The 12,968-nt window shown below is 31.4% G+C and overlaps 1 protein-coding gene across 2 annotated transcripts; it reads left to right on the top strand.

Annotated features, from left to right (window-relative positions):
* The first annotated feature begins 5,188 nt into the window (after positions 1–5,188).
* LOC125193257 (BTB/POZ domain-containing protein At3g22104-like) lies at positions 5,189–8,019 on the top strand. Of its 2 annotated transcripts, none has more exons than XM_048091024.1 (3): positions 5,189–5,649; positions 6,370–7,464; positions 7,531–8,019. In XM_048091024.1, the coding sequence occupies exons 1-3, from the start codon at positions 5,506–5,508 to the stop codon at positions 7,834–7,836; spliced, it is 1,545 nt and encodes a 514-aa protein (XP_047946981.1). In that variant the 5' UTR covers positions 5,189–5,505; the 3' UTR covers positions 7,837–8,019. The 2 variants fall into 2 exon arrangements, with proteins under 2 accessions (XP_047946981.1, XP_047946982.1); XM_048091025.1 differs by lacking the exon at positions 5,189–5,649 and adding an exon at positions 5,966–6,154.
* The last annotated feature ends 4,949 nt before the right edge of the window (positions 8,020–12,968 follow it).

Genomic DNA, 12,968 nt, shown 5'->3' with positions numbered 1-12,968 from the left:
ATATGAACCTCGTTAATATACTCTATCCGTCTCGCAAAAGATGTCATATTTAGTTATGCACGAGTTTTAAGAAATATAAAGACAAGTGAATTATACTATGTATCTCACTTATATATGTTAGTTTAATAAAATATAAGTGGAATTTAATAAAATGTGAGTGAAATAAGTTGGTGGATTAATATGTTGTCTATTTATCATTTATGGTAAAAATGGGATAGGACTCTTATGATAGGACGGATAGAAATGACAAAATAGAACTCTCAGAGAAAATATTAGTTTTATAATAAAATATGAATATAATAATTTAGACAAACAGTGGAGTCCATTTACTCAGAATTGAAAAAGGTAAATGTGATTGCAAACATTCCCAAATGATACAACGAGACATTATTTCACAGACGGATGGAGTAACCTTTTTTTGGGTGCGTAATCATTTAATGATTTAATATTTTTAATTTTTCAAATAAATTGGACCATTCTTGTAAATACATCAAGAATAATTTTATGGGACGGAAAAATTACTAAACCACTGGTATGTGTTTACCAAGAATATATATGGTTAAGACAATTTCTGTAATGATATGTCATATGCATATTATGTGTTGATACTTGATAGTACAGGATCTCAGTTAATTGAATCTTTTAATTATTTCTATAAAGATGTGATACAAATGGTTCGAGTAATAATTCTACAGATAAGAATTAATTAATTGAATCTTTTAATTATTTCTATAAAGATGTGATACAAATGGTTCGAGTAATAATTCTACAGATAAGAATTAGTTAATTGAATCTCTTAATTATTTCTATAAAGATGTAATACAAATGGTTCGAGTAATAATTCTACAGATAAGAATTGCCGATGTGATTCGAATGAATAGGTATACAAATGGTTTGAGTAAATATAGTACAGATAAGAAATGCTTATGTGATCGAATAAATTAGGTATGTACAAAAATGACTGATGATTATCCCATCTGTGAATAAATTAATTTTGGCACAGCAAATCTTCAAGAATCCAAAGTCGATGGAAAGAAAAAATAAGATATAAAATTGATGAAAGAAAAAAATAGAAAATCGGATTTGGAATTTGGTGCCACTAGCATAGTAGCATATAATATTTGATATTTCCACTATATATTCTACCTAACAAAAGTATGTACTAGTACCTAATTAAAACACTATTTATATTTTGTTAAAAAATCTAGAGAGTGATGCACTAGAAACATTTATTATTATAGACAGTCACAGATGTTGTCAACAAGGATATATAATCTGATCTTCTTCTCTTTATGAATACAATCTATTCTCATTGAATTGACGAGATGAGGCCAAGATAATTCTCCCCTTTTGTTATTTACTTTAAGTACTTTCTTTCTTTTTAATTTCGAAGTATCTTCTTTACCTTTTATACATCGAAATGGAGTAGTATAATTTAATCTAGTTGTTTTCTAACTGACTCAAATTAACTAGCTAGTTTAATTAAACTAACTTATTATTATGATTTAAAATAAAATATTACTCCACTAGATAAAATTTCAATCCTTGCCCAAACTTCTACAGTTTTATTATTAATTTCAATTTTCTGAAAAATTTGGTTTATCAAATTTTATGAATTCTACAATATTTGGAGAGTTACGGATTGTACTTATGTGAATATTATATTTATTAGTATTAATAAATCCAACCCACTATGCATCATTTGTTTATCTATCACTAGTATGCTCTAATTCCAAACACTTAACTTTAGACAGGAAAGAAAGATTAAACTTATTTGTTAATCCCATAATTTTTTGTGACTTTTTTTTTCTTTACGGTGTCAATTCGATTTGATTAGCTGCAGATGTATAATGAGATTAAGTTGGATAACCTTAATGTTTGCATGTCATGCATGATGGGCCCGCAATATATTTATAAATCTCCTAATATTCAAAATCCGACTCGTTGTCATATTTAAAATAATAAATAAATAAATAAAAATATGATAGGGGAAACTAGAAAAAATCTATGTGCACTATTAAATGCTACAGACTAATAAACAAAATAAAAACGTCATAATCAAAATTTCAGAATGTTCCTTCGCTTTCTATTAACGACTTTAAATGCGTGTTAGAAAAATCAAGATTATACATATATCAACTGAATATATTCATTTAAAAAAGAAGTGTTTCAAAATTTTGCCACATTATGCAGGGAAGTCCCATTTCATCTACACCACAAATGTACAACCGTTCGGAGCGTTGATCAGTTAATTTCATCAATCAATTCCCATCCTTCCCTCTCTTAATTTCTTTCATCTAGAAAATACCATTACATTTATTTAAAGATAATGTAGATATTGTTGGATGAAATGTAGAGGCCATTGTGCAGAAGAGTTAGAATATCAGAAAATAGGTGAGGAACGAGTATATTTTATTGCTCTATTTTAACTATAATACACACTCTTCTTGTATAGAGCTAGAGTATGATGCACAAGGAAATATGTAATTGAGCATGCACGGGTATATGTCAACTAGTTTTCAAGAAGACAATTGAATATAAGATCTCATATTCAAATTTCGACATTGGCAGTATGTGAGTTTCATCCTTAGGATGAGGGAATCGCCTTTTGAGTACAAGGAAATATGTAAACGAAAATCTGATCAAGTACACGGTCATCCAACCTATTTATGTGCTGTTGGTTACTATGACTCGTTATCATATGATTATTAATCTAGTCTTAAGTTGTGAGATTATTTTAACTAGAGGGGGTTGTCTATTACTCATTAGTATATGATTATCTATCTACGATTAAGTTGTAAAATTCAATCTCATAAACCAAACATAATACATATTCAATCAAGAGATACAGTCTTTCAAACTGAACGACCCTTATTAGACTAAATTTATTTAAATTTTGAGCATACATTTATTTGGATCTGTCAAATTTCTTACGACAAACTTATTTGATTATATTTATCGGAGTAAATATACCATTTATACAAAATGTTTCATATTTGTTTCATATTGTTCAAATATTTGAAGTTTATATAAATCATACAAAAAGTTTCATTCGTGTTTTATTTTAATTCCTCCGTTTCCTAACAAATAGGAATTTTAGAAATGACATAGGTTTTAATGTAAAATTGGTAAAGTATGAGAGATTTGAGAGAATAAATGAGTAAAGTAAGAGATGTGAAAAGAAAAAGTAGTGAAATTAGTGTTATTAGATTGTGGAGTCCATTTTCTAAAATGAAGAGTTTCTATTTTTAGGAAACGAGCTAAAAAGGAAAGAATTTCTATTAGGAAACAGATGGCTCGAGTAGTACATTTAGTTATTTTTATTTGGATAATGTTAACTCTTTTTCCATGTAAAATACAAAATGTTTTATCATTGTTTTATTTTGGTTCAAATAGTTTCATCATTGTTACATATTTCGTACGTCACGTGGGTAAAGAATTAACTATAAATACGGCATAATGTATTGAATTGAAACACGGGATGAAACTTTTTATAAATTGATGCACATTTTAAACATTTTGTACCGATATAAAATAAATGTGAATCATTTTGTATAAATTTTATAATTACCGTAAAAGTGAACATTATATATAAATTGTGTAATTATCCAGCATTTATCATGTGAGATGCAAATTCTTTATGTTTTATGAGAATTAAAAACACCTTAAAACATCGACTCTATTAGATATTGACAATATGGAGAGTGATCAATTGCTAACTCATCATTTGATTGTTAATTACAACTAATTTAAGACCATAGGATTTTAAAAATTTATGGTCTACAATTTGCCACGTGTAATTTTCATTTTTATTAATTAAATCGAAAAAAATAAAAAAACTACCAAATTAGGGTTTTTGATGAAAATGTCGATAAAGTGTTTCGAAAATATCAATACAATGCTTTGAGAATGTCAACACAATGCTTTGAGAATGTAACACATTGCTTATATTGGCATTCTACATGTATTATATTGACATATTTTATATACTATATTGATATTTTAGCGGTACGAAAAAATAAAATATTTTTAAATTTTTTTTCAAATTTTGACGTCTGAACATATGCAAGTGAGATCTCGTTAGAATCCTCATGAAATTATCTTTAATTTGATATATGGTGTGCGAAAAAATAATTTAAACCGAGAAAGTTATATGCGTTTTAAAGTTATGGAATATTTTTCAAAAGTTAGTTACTAACTAATTTATTGTAATTTGACCTTAATACCCTTGTTGACGTTTTTTATTGATTGTATTGACATTTCGGGGATTGATGATCTAGGCGCTTAATTTGAATATCTAATGACTATTATTTATTTGTAGTTATCAATTAAGTGTTGAGTTAGCAATATAACACTCTCCTTGACAATATTATGTGCAAGTATGGTGCATGTTTTGATACTCTCAAATAGTACTATCTATATTCTCTAAAAATTGGACGAGATTATGTACTCCCTACGTCCCAAAGTATTAGACCAACTTTCCCTTTTGGGATGTCCCAACATATTAGACTCATTTCCTTTTTTAGCAAAAAGCATCTATCTTATTTTATTATCCACCTATTTTTTTCTCTCTCCTCTCTCCTACTTTTTCCCTCTCTCATACTTTACTCTCTCCACTTTAACTATTTAAATATCAATTCCTTAAATCATGTGCCCAAAAGAAGTGAGTCTAATACTCCGGGACGGAAGGAGTAATATATTTATAAAGCATGAAAGAAAAAAATAACATCATATTAGTAATGCAATAGAGTATGATAAAAAAAAAAAATTAAAGGAACAAAATACTCCATAAATTAATTTTAGAATATACTCCATTCATCGACGAATATGAGTCTCATTTAGTGCATGTTTTAAGACATATAAAAAACTGTGAATTATAAAAAATTATAAAATGTAAAGATCAATTTATTAATTATAATAGAATATGATGAAAAAAATTAATTAATGTGAGACCAATTTATCTAGTAATAATATATTGAGATTCTTTAGGGAGTGCGTAATTAACAAAAATAGACTAGTTTTAGGTAATTGACAAAGTGTTAGGAGTAGATGCTTGTTTCCACTTTCTAATCTTAAAGAGTATTTTATTTAATATTGCTCTCATCCATTCTCTACCTTTTTCTAACTTTCTATAACAAACTTTGTATTTTTAATTTTCTTCCTTAATTAAATAAACGTAGGTGTCGACACTCCATACTCCATAGCCGAGGATAAGCAAAAGCCAGCATAAATCAAAACCAATTTCGATTGCATCAATAATTCTCTCCCGCGTTGCGATCTCAGATAAATAGATTCATGGGGGCTTTCAAATTTCAGTTATCTGCCAATTCTTGCATTTATTTGCTATGTATGATCTCTCCTAGTTTAATGCTACTCAACATGCACATTTTCACGTCGTTCTTGCTTAACGCACACTCCTGTCTGAGAAACTAGTGTCGTGTTTGCCCTGTTTTGACCCACGCCCTCTTCGCAAAAATCAAGATTTTGACCATTTCTGCTTCGCCCATGTTTCAATTTTTCTTAGAAAAAAAAACCCTTTCCCTCTTCCGATTTCTCTCAGTGCGTGTTTGTGTGTGTGTTCTTGCTATGGATGGAAATTGTTTTATTCAAGTGGATGTCAATGGAGAAGAGGTTTTCGTGGTTGATAAGGTAAAGATTCTGTCAATTATTCCTCAAAATTAAACTTATCTTCTTCTCCTAACCGCGTGTTTCTCTCTCGAGAATCATGAATGTAGCTTTTAGGTGGTTGATAATTTTTAAGGAAATGGTTTATGGATTGTGAAAGACATTTATTTGCCATTATTTTGTTCACCTATTCTGTTTGTTTTGTTGCTCTTGTCATTTATTAGGAATATTCAATGATCATGACTTTTATCAGTACTACTGCTCTTTCCTTGCAAGAATTTATTGCTTGTTAACGGCCTCCCATCTCTACTCATCACCAAAAATTACATTTGCACATGCATTGATAGTAGTATTAGTTTCTTAGAATGTGTTAACTTCAACAAGCTCCATCGATCGAATAAATAGTTTTGTTGAATGCTACTATGTATTCTTCTTGATTAGCATAGATTGAAAGCAAAGCATTGCTTATTTCAATTAGGATTCATGGATATGTGATATACTCCATGGATCAAATATTTTGATATGTCAGGTATAGTTTTGCACCTCAAATCGGCTCTTTTGCTCGTTGTTGTAGAGCATTGTATTGTCTTGATTAGGATTGATTGTTACTTGATATTTTATCATACCTCTTTTTTCATTGAAGGCAACGCATATAATGCAGTTAGGATTGATTGATATGTCATACGTTTTGGTACTTTTTATGCATCTTTTGTGTCTAAAATCGGCTATTCTGTTCTTTTGTAGAGAGTTATATCGGCCTATTCAGAGAGGATACGTAAGTTTCTCTGTAAACTAAGAGATGCAACGGGAAATCTGAAGGTTATATTCCACGGATTTCCTGGAGGCGTGGAGGGTTTTGAGCTTATCGCGAGGTTCTGCTACAATAAAGGGAAGACCAGTATCAACGCCTCCAATATCTTCCCCCTCGCCTCAGCTGCAGAGTATATGGAGATGAACAAATTAGTCGATGGAGGAGAGAATCTTTGTGAGCAGATTGAGGCGTCGTTGGAAGAGATCAAGTATTGGAGATGGTCCGAGGTTGTGATGGCGTTGAAACAGTGTGAAAACCAATGCGTTGGAGGCGTTTCCTTGGCTGTGCACGATAAGTTGTTGAGCTCTCTCGTTGGGAGGATCGTTTCATGCTCTGAGACGAGCCCCTCTCCATCAGCTTCCTCGTCGGATAGCTCGTGCGATACTAGAAGCTTAGAGAGCTCCAAGAGCAGCTCTGCTCGAGCAATGTGGTGGTTTGATGAGCTCGTAGTGTTGGACGCCCGTGTGATTGAGATGGTGGTGAAGTTGATGGTGTGCAGAAACATTGACAGTGCACTGATCAGTAGGTTTCTGTTTCACTACCAGAAATCGAGATCTGCATCAGCCTCGTGTGGTGAGAGGGTTCGACTCGTTGAAGCAGTGGTCGAGATGCTTGGGATTTTGGATGTGCGTTGTGTCTCCTGCAAGAGTTTGTTTGAGCTCCTGAGGGTTGCGGTGAAGCTGAGGGTGAGCCGGCAGAGTAGGAACAAGGTGGAGAGCGCGATTGGCTCGTTACTGGATCAAGCGATGCTCGATGATCTGCTCATTCCATCCTCACCATCAAGGTGCTACTTGTATAATGTGAATTTGGTGTTAAGTTTCTTGAAATCCTTTCTTGGAAAGGGGGCTGGTTCGGTTGAGTCAAGCCGGGTGGCACACGTTGCAAAGTTGATCGACTCGTATCTAGCTGAGATCGCGCCTGATCCGTGCTTGAAGCCGTCGAAATTCTTGGCTGTGATCAGGGGGCTTCCTGACTCAGCTAGGGACTCTTTCAATGGAGTGTATCATGCTGTAAATTTATATCTTGAGGTATGAGAAAACTGTAAGTTCCCTAGTTGTGTTCGTGTTGTTTTGCTAAGGATCGTCGCGATGCAGGTGCACCCGGGCTTGTCAGAGGAGGAAAGGTGGAGACTCTGCTGCAGCATCAACTACGAGAAGCTGTCGCCACCGGTGTTGAGCCATCTCACCGAGAATGCTCGTTTTCCATCGGAGCACGTGGCTCTTGCGCTCGTCTTCCAGCGAAGCAAGCACGAAGAAGTATCTAACCTTGAAGGAGGGAGAGTGAAGGGTTGTGATGAGGTGTTGGTATGCATGAAAATGCAGCCTCAAATTGTAAAGATGAGGAAATCAAGAATTTCTAGGCTTGTTTATGGTAGATCTTTGCCCTTGTTTTGTTCATAGATTTGCAATTCAATATTGTTGTTGATTTGGTTAGTCTCTTGTACATCCAAACATAAACCCTAAATGATTTGGTTAGTCTCTTGGATCCCCGGGCCTGTCCGGTTTCCGTCCCCTTGGGTATGCCCAAGATGATGAATGTAAACTTTATTTTCGTCTATTCATTTGATTTATTTATCAAAAAAAAAAAAAGAAATGGCTTAATATCGATTTTGTTTTTTAGGAGCACTAACTGGATTACGATACCTCATGCTATACTCTAATTTCCGATCAAGCTTTATGGAGTAATTAGTTGTTTATTTTGATTTAAGAATTGTGTGGTTAAATCCACTCTATATATAATATCAGGCCCAAATCGATTGGATTTCTACTGTCAGCCCAAGTTTTAAGTCGATCACCTAATGATCCACAAATTATTAACTTCCCCGCTTTAACTACTCGTATTAATTCATTAAAAACTATTACTTTCTCCGTTCTTTTAAAAATTACAAATCATGTTATAACACGAATTTAATCCACGATTAGTAAAATAAAATAAAATAAAAAGAGAAAACATTGTCATAGGATAGTGTTAATAGATGGTGGGATTTATATTATTATTTAGTGTTTTATTATCGAAAAGATTCCTTATTTAAAAATAATCTAATTTTAAGAAACATTCCTCAAAAGTAAGGATGTCAATATACCCTGTAATCCGTGGGCTGGCCCGAATTGTCGCACCTCAACCTTTACAACGGATGCACTTACTATAAATAAATTCAAAATTTAAAGTAAATAGTCATACGTCAATTACATAAAACACACATATTATATAATTTCAAAACCAACATTTATCAAATACATATTTCAAAACATTCTGAACAGTCGTGGGACCCTCTTACCACTCTATATACTATACATTTATCTACATACAAAAATGATTAGGAGGGAAAGATTGTCAAAACGTGTCAGCCGCCGAACCCGATAACATGTCCAGTTCCTACGACCCATGTCAATCAAAAACTTCACTGATATCTTATTCTAGAAAAATATTAGTGGTTTATATGAGCCACAACTCAGTACATATAAACCTTGCCTTTAATTTCACACACAAATATCAAATACATTCTTTCACCAAAATATATCACCAGAAGTAATAAATATCATAAACAATCTAATATTCATATGCATATGCCTATCCATTCTTTTCATTTTTCTTTGACAGATCAAGCCTGGTATCTGCCTGGGATTTTCATTGTATACAGTGGCGGACGCAGAAATAAATTTTAGTAGGGGCTTTGCTAAAAAATTTTATTGTTAATAAAATATACATATTTCCTCCGTTCGTGAAATATTGTTCATTTTTGCCATTTTGGTCCGTCTTTGTTGTCCACTTTGTTTTTTTTTTTCTTTCTATTTTTATGGAGCCCACTTTCAACTAAATCATTACACTCATATTCTATCGCAAAACTAATATATAAATGTGAGATCCACATTCCATTAACTTATTCCACTCACTTTTCTTCGCATTTCATAAAATCCGCACTGAGATGTGGACAACATTTTACAAACGGATGAAGTATAGTATATAAAATATACTTCATCCATCCTAAAAAAAAGATTAGTTTTACTATTTTGGGTCATCCCAGAAATTAGAGTATAAATATGAAAGTTTTTATATTACTACGACTAATAATGTGGATTGCAATGATGTAGACTCCACAATCCACTAATATTATTTCTACAGTCTTTTTCCTCTCTCTTGCTTTTTTTCATCTCTCTTATTTTACTAATTGCATATTAAAACTCTTGTCATTTATAAATTTATATATTTTTTTTAGAACAAAAAAAATACTCCGTATATAATAATAATTATTATAAAAATGCATACATATATTTTACATAAAACTAATCCAACACAAATTTAACTATTTTGAGAAACCCTTTTCAGTTCTCAATAGTCATTTGAATAAAAAACGGTAGTGTCAGTTTAGGATACAATTTTTACTAGCTAGTGTTACTACTGGATGGATGATAACTTTAAATTTAGTGGCACTTTTTAAATTACTCCTATTTTAAATCTAAAAACATGCCACAGCCACGTATTTAATGAATACGTAGGCAATTGACATTTTCAACTCCATTATTATTATTATATTCATTTTAAGTTTAACAGTTTATCTTCTCCTCCTTCTAAATTATACAGAGCGGCCATTGATGAAATGTAGGTAGTTTTCTCTGTAAATTTAATTTTCAGCCCCTCCTTTCCATTAAATCTCCAACAATTAGACTTTAAAGACATCAATTTGGTAAGGGCTGAAGATACCTTTCAAAAAAAATTGAAATTTTTTACAATAGAAATATATTAAAAAGAAAAGTTTGGGAAGGGCTTAAGCCCCTCCCCTCTTGAACGTGTGTCTGCCAGTGATTGTATACGACCTGCAGGTCCCTTTTAATTATTTGACCTTTCCACGAAGGCCCCTCTTTGCATTTTGACCTTACCACGAAGGCCCCTCTTTGATTTGACATTTCCACGAAGGTCCCTCTTTTCATATTTTCTTTGACCCGTAGGTCCATTATCATTGAATATGACCTGTAGGTCTATTTTCATTACCATTAATATCAAACACAGGGCAAGATTGTCACATATCCTATTTAATTCAATGATGCAAATAATTTTAATGACATATAAAAATATATCAACTACACCACTCACATATCCATTGCACCCATCAGATATCCATAGCATATTCCACTAAATAATTCCAACATAATATATAAAACATATCCATACTAATTTCACCCCATATAATTCAATTACTCATTCAAATTCAAAACACATAGTAATCAGCCATATAACAAATATAAAATTTAAAATATGAGTTATACATACCTTATAAATAATTTAACTAAATTCCGATTTTGCTTTGCGATCCACAACTCTTATTTTCTTTCTTCTTCTAATTTTCCTTTACTATGTATCATTCTGTTTCCCTTTCTATTTTTTTTTCATTGCTCACTCACTATACGTGTAATTATATAAGTATGCAAAAGTGGTTATTGAAAAGTAATAACTTAAAGCTACTGATAATAATTATAAATATTAAAATAAATAGCAACATGCAAACTATATAGTCCATTTATTTGCCATTTGTCCTATAAAATTAGTGGCACTATTAACTAGTGACCACCACGTACATACTAACACATTTATATTTCAAGCAATGCTACTACTATTATTTATATTATATTGATTTAGGATTACTATCATTTTCTATGTACTAATATATATGTACGCACGTAATTAGTAGTACTATATCGTACACATGCACCCACATTTACATAATTATTGTATATATATGTACTAATTTATACTGTAATACAATATAGGTTTGTGTTAAAATGACAACCCCTCTTAAAATGACAACGTGATAACGCTTATACAGCAATATTATAAACGCTACACAGCAGTATCCAACACGTTGACAGCAATTTATAGATTGCTGTCTAACGTGTTGGATATTGCTGTTCAAGAAAAATTGCTGTACAAAGACCACAAAATTGCTGCCCGTCTTTTTTTGTTTTTGCCACGTGGCAGCTTATTATTCGTCCACGTGTACAAATGATTGGCTAGAAATGGTGGTATGGTGTTATTTTAAGGGATGGTGGCACCCTAACATGCCCCTTACAATATATATACATCCATTTAATGATTTCCATAAATCAAAACTATCTATATATTCGATTATAGTGAATCGATCATAACCATAAATATATCCTCTATGACACACTTAATATCAATTTAACATAAAAGACCATTTAATATGCAATGCCAATATAATATGATAATATGCACATTAATGTAAGTTTCGGGTTAGGGATGTTACACGAATAGCCCGACAAATTTATAGGGTTAGGGTTGAAAATTCTCAGCTCGATAAAATTACAGCCCGATTAGCCCGCACCTGATTAACTCGCAACCCATTAGGGCCAAACTCAATTTCTATTGTTCTATTTGTTTGACTCCTAATTCGACACTTTATTGATTATTTTATAATATAGATAATTGGAAAATAACTTTCAACTTCATATACTATTAAATAAAAAAATTATGGAGTATTAAATTTTTATTAACATAATGATAAATAAATTTCAAACTTCAAAATCACTAACAAATATATTTAACTTTCTAAAACAAATTTTTTGATGTTTATGTTTTATTTTGCACAAATCTCAAATATTAGTATTTGATTATATTTATTTTTGAGTTTAAGTATATATCTCAAATTTATCATATTTAAATACTCCTATTTTATATTTTATAAATATAATCAATTTTCATCATTATTTATTGGAATGATCGCATGTTAATTTTAGCAACCCGATTAACCCGATGGGCTAGCCCGAAACCCAACCATTTAGGTTTAGAGTTGAACTTTTATAACCCAACAAAATACAACCCGATTATCCCGCACCCGATTGACCCGCAACTTGAATAGGGGTTGGCCTGAAACCCGTTGGGCTGGCCCGATTGACATTCCTACTCAAATGTATTCCCCTAAACAATTGATATTTTGATTGTGTTGCAATAATATTTTTTTATCATTAATATTTGAATTTTGTTATTTTTATTTTTAGTACTCCTTATAGTAACTTTTAATCATATACTATTATCATTAAAATACTTTGTTTGTATATTTAACTTAATATTATTAAAATAAAATAATCAAGATATACTTATATAGATTTGGACGTGTTCAATGCATAACAATATCTAACTATATATCAACGTTTGAATCTGGACCACCGCATCACGTGTCATTTGTTGATTGGTTCTCGCAAATCTAAAATACCTCAAAACATTAAATTTCTCATAATAAACTTTTCAATTTAAATTATTTATAACATATCTAATTTGAGACAACTTTGGATTCTAACAAAATCCTAATCGTATGTGCTTAGAAGAATGTTTTATACAAAAATATGTGACGATAGAGAAAAAAAATACAAAAGTGTATTATATCAATTTACAAATCAGTGTGGATCGGTGTACACATTATACAAGTGAATGTGAATATAGTTGTTAATAAAGTTGTTATAGTGAGAAGGTATCATTATTGATGTTGAGTATCTCAAAATGTGAATATTGTTTGCAA

The sequence above is a fragment of the Salvia hispanica genome, chromosome 6 (genome assembly GCF_023119035.1).
Source record: "Salvia hispanica cultivar TCC Black 2014 chromosome 6, UniMelb_Shisp_WGS_1.0, whole genome shotgun sequence".
NCBI classification, from domain to species: domain Eukaryota; kingdom Viridiplantae; phylum Streptophyta; class Magnoliopsida; order Lamiales; family Lamiaceae; genus Salvia; species Salvia hispanica.
This window is presented reverse-complemented; position numbering and strand designations above follow the sequence as displayed.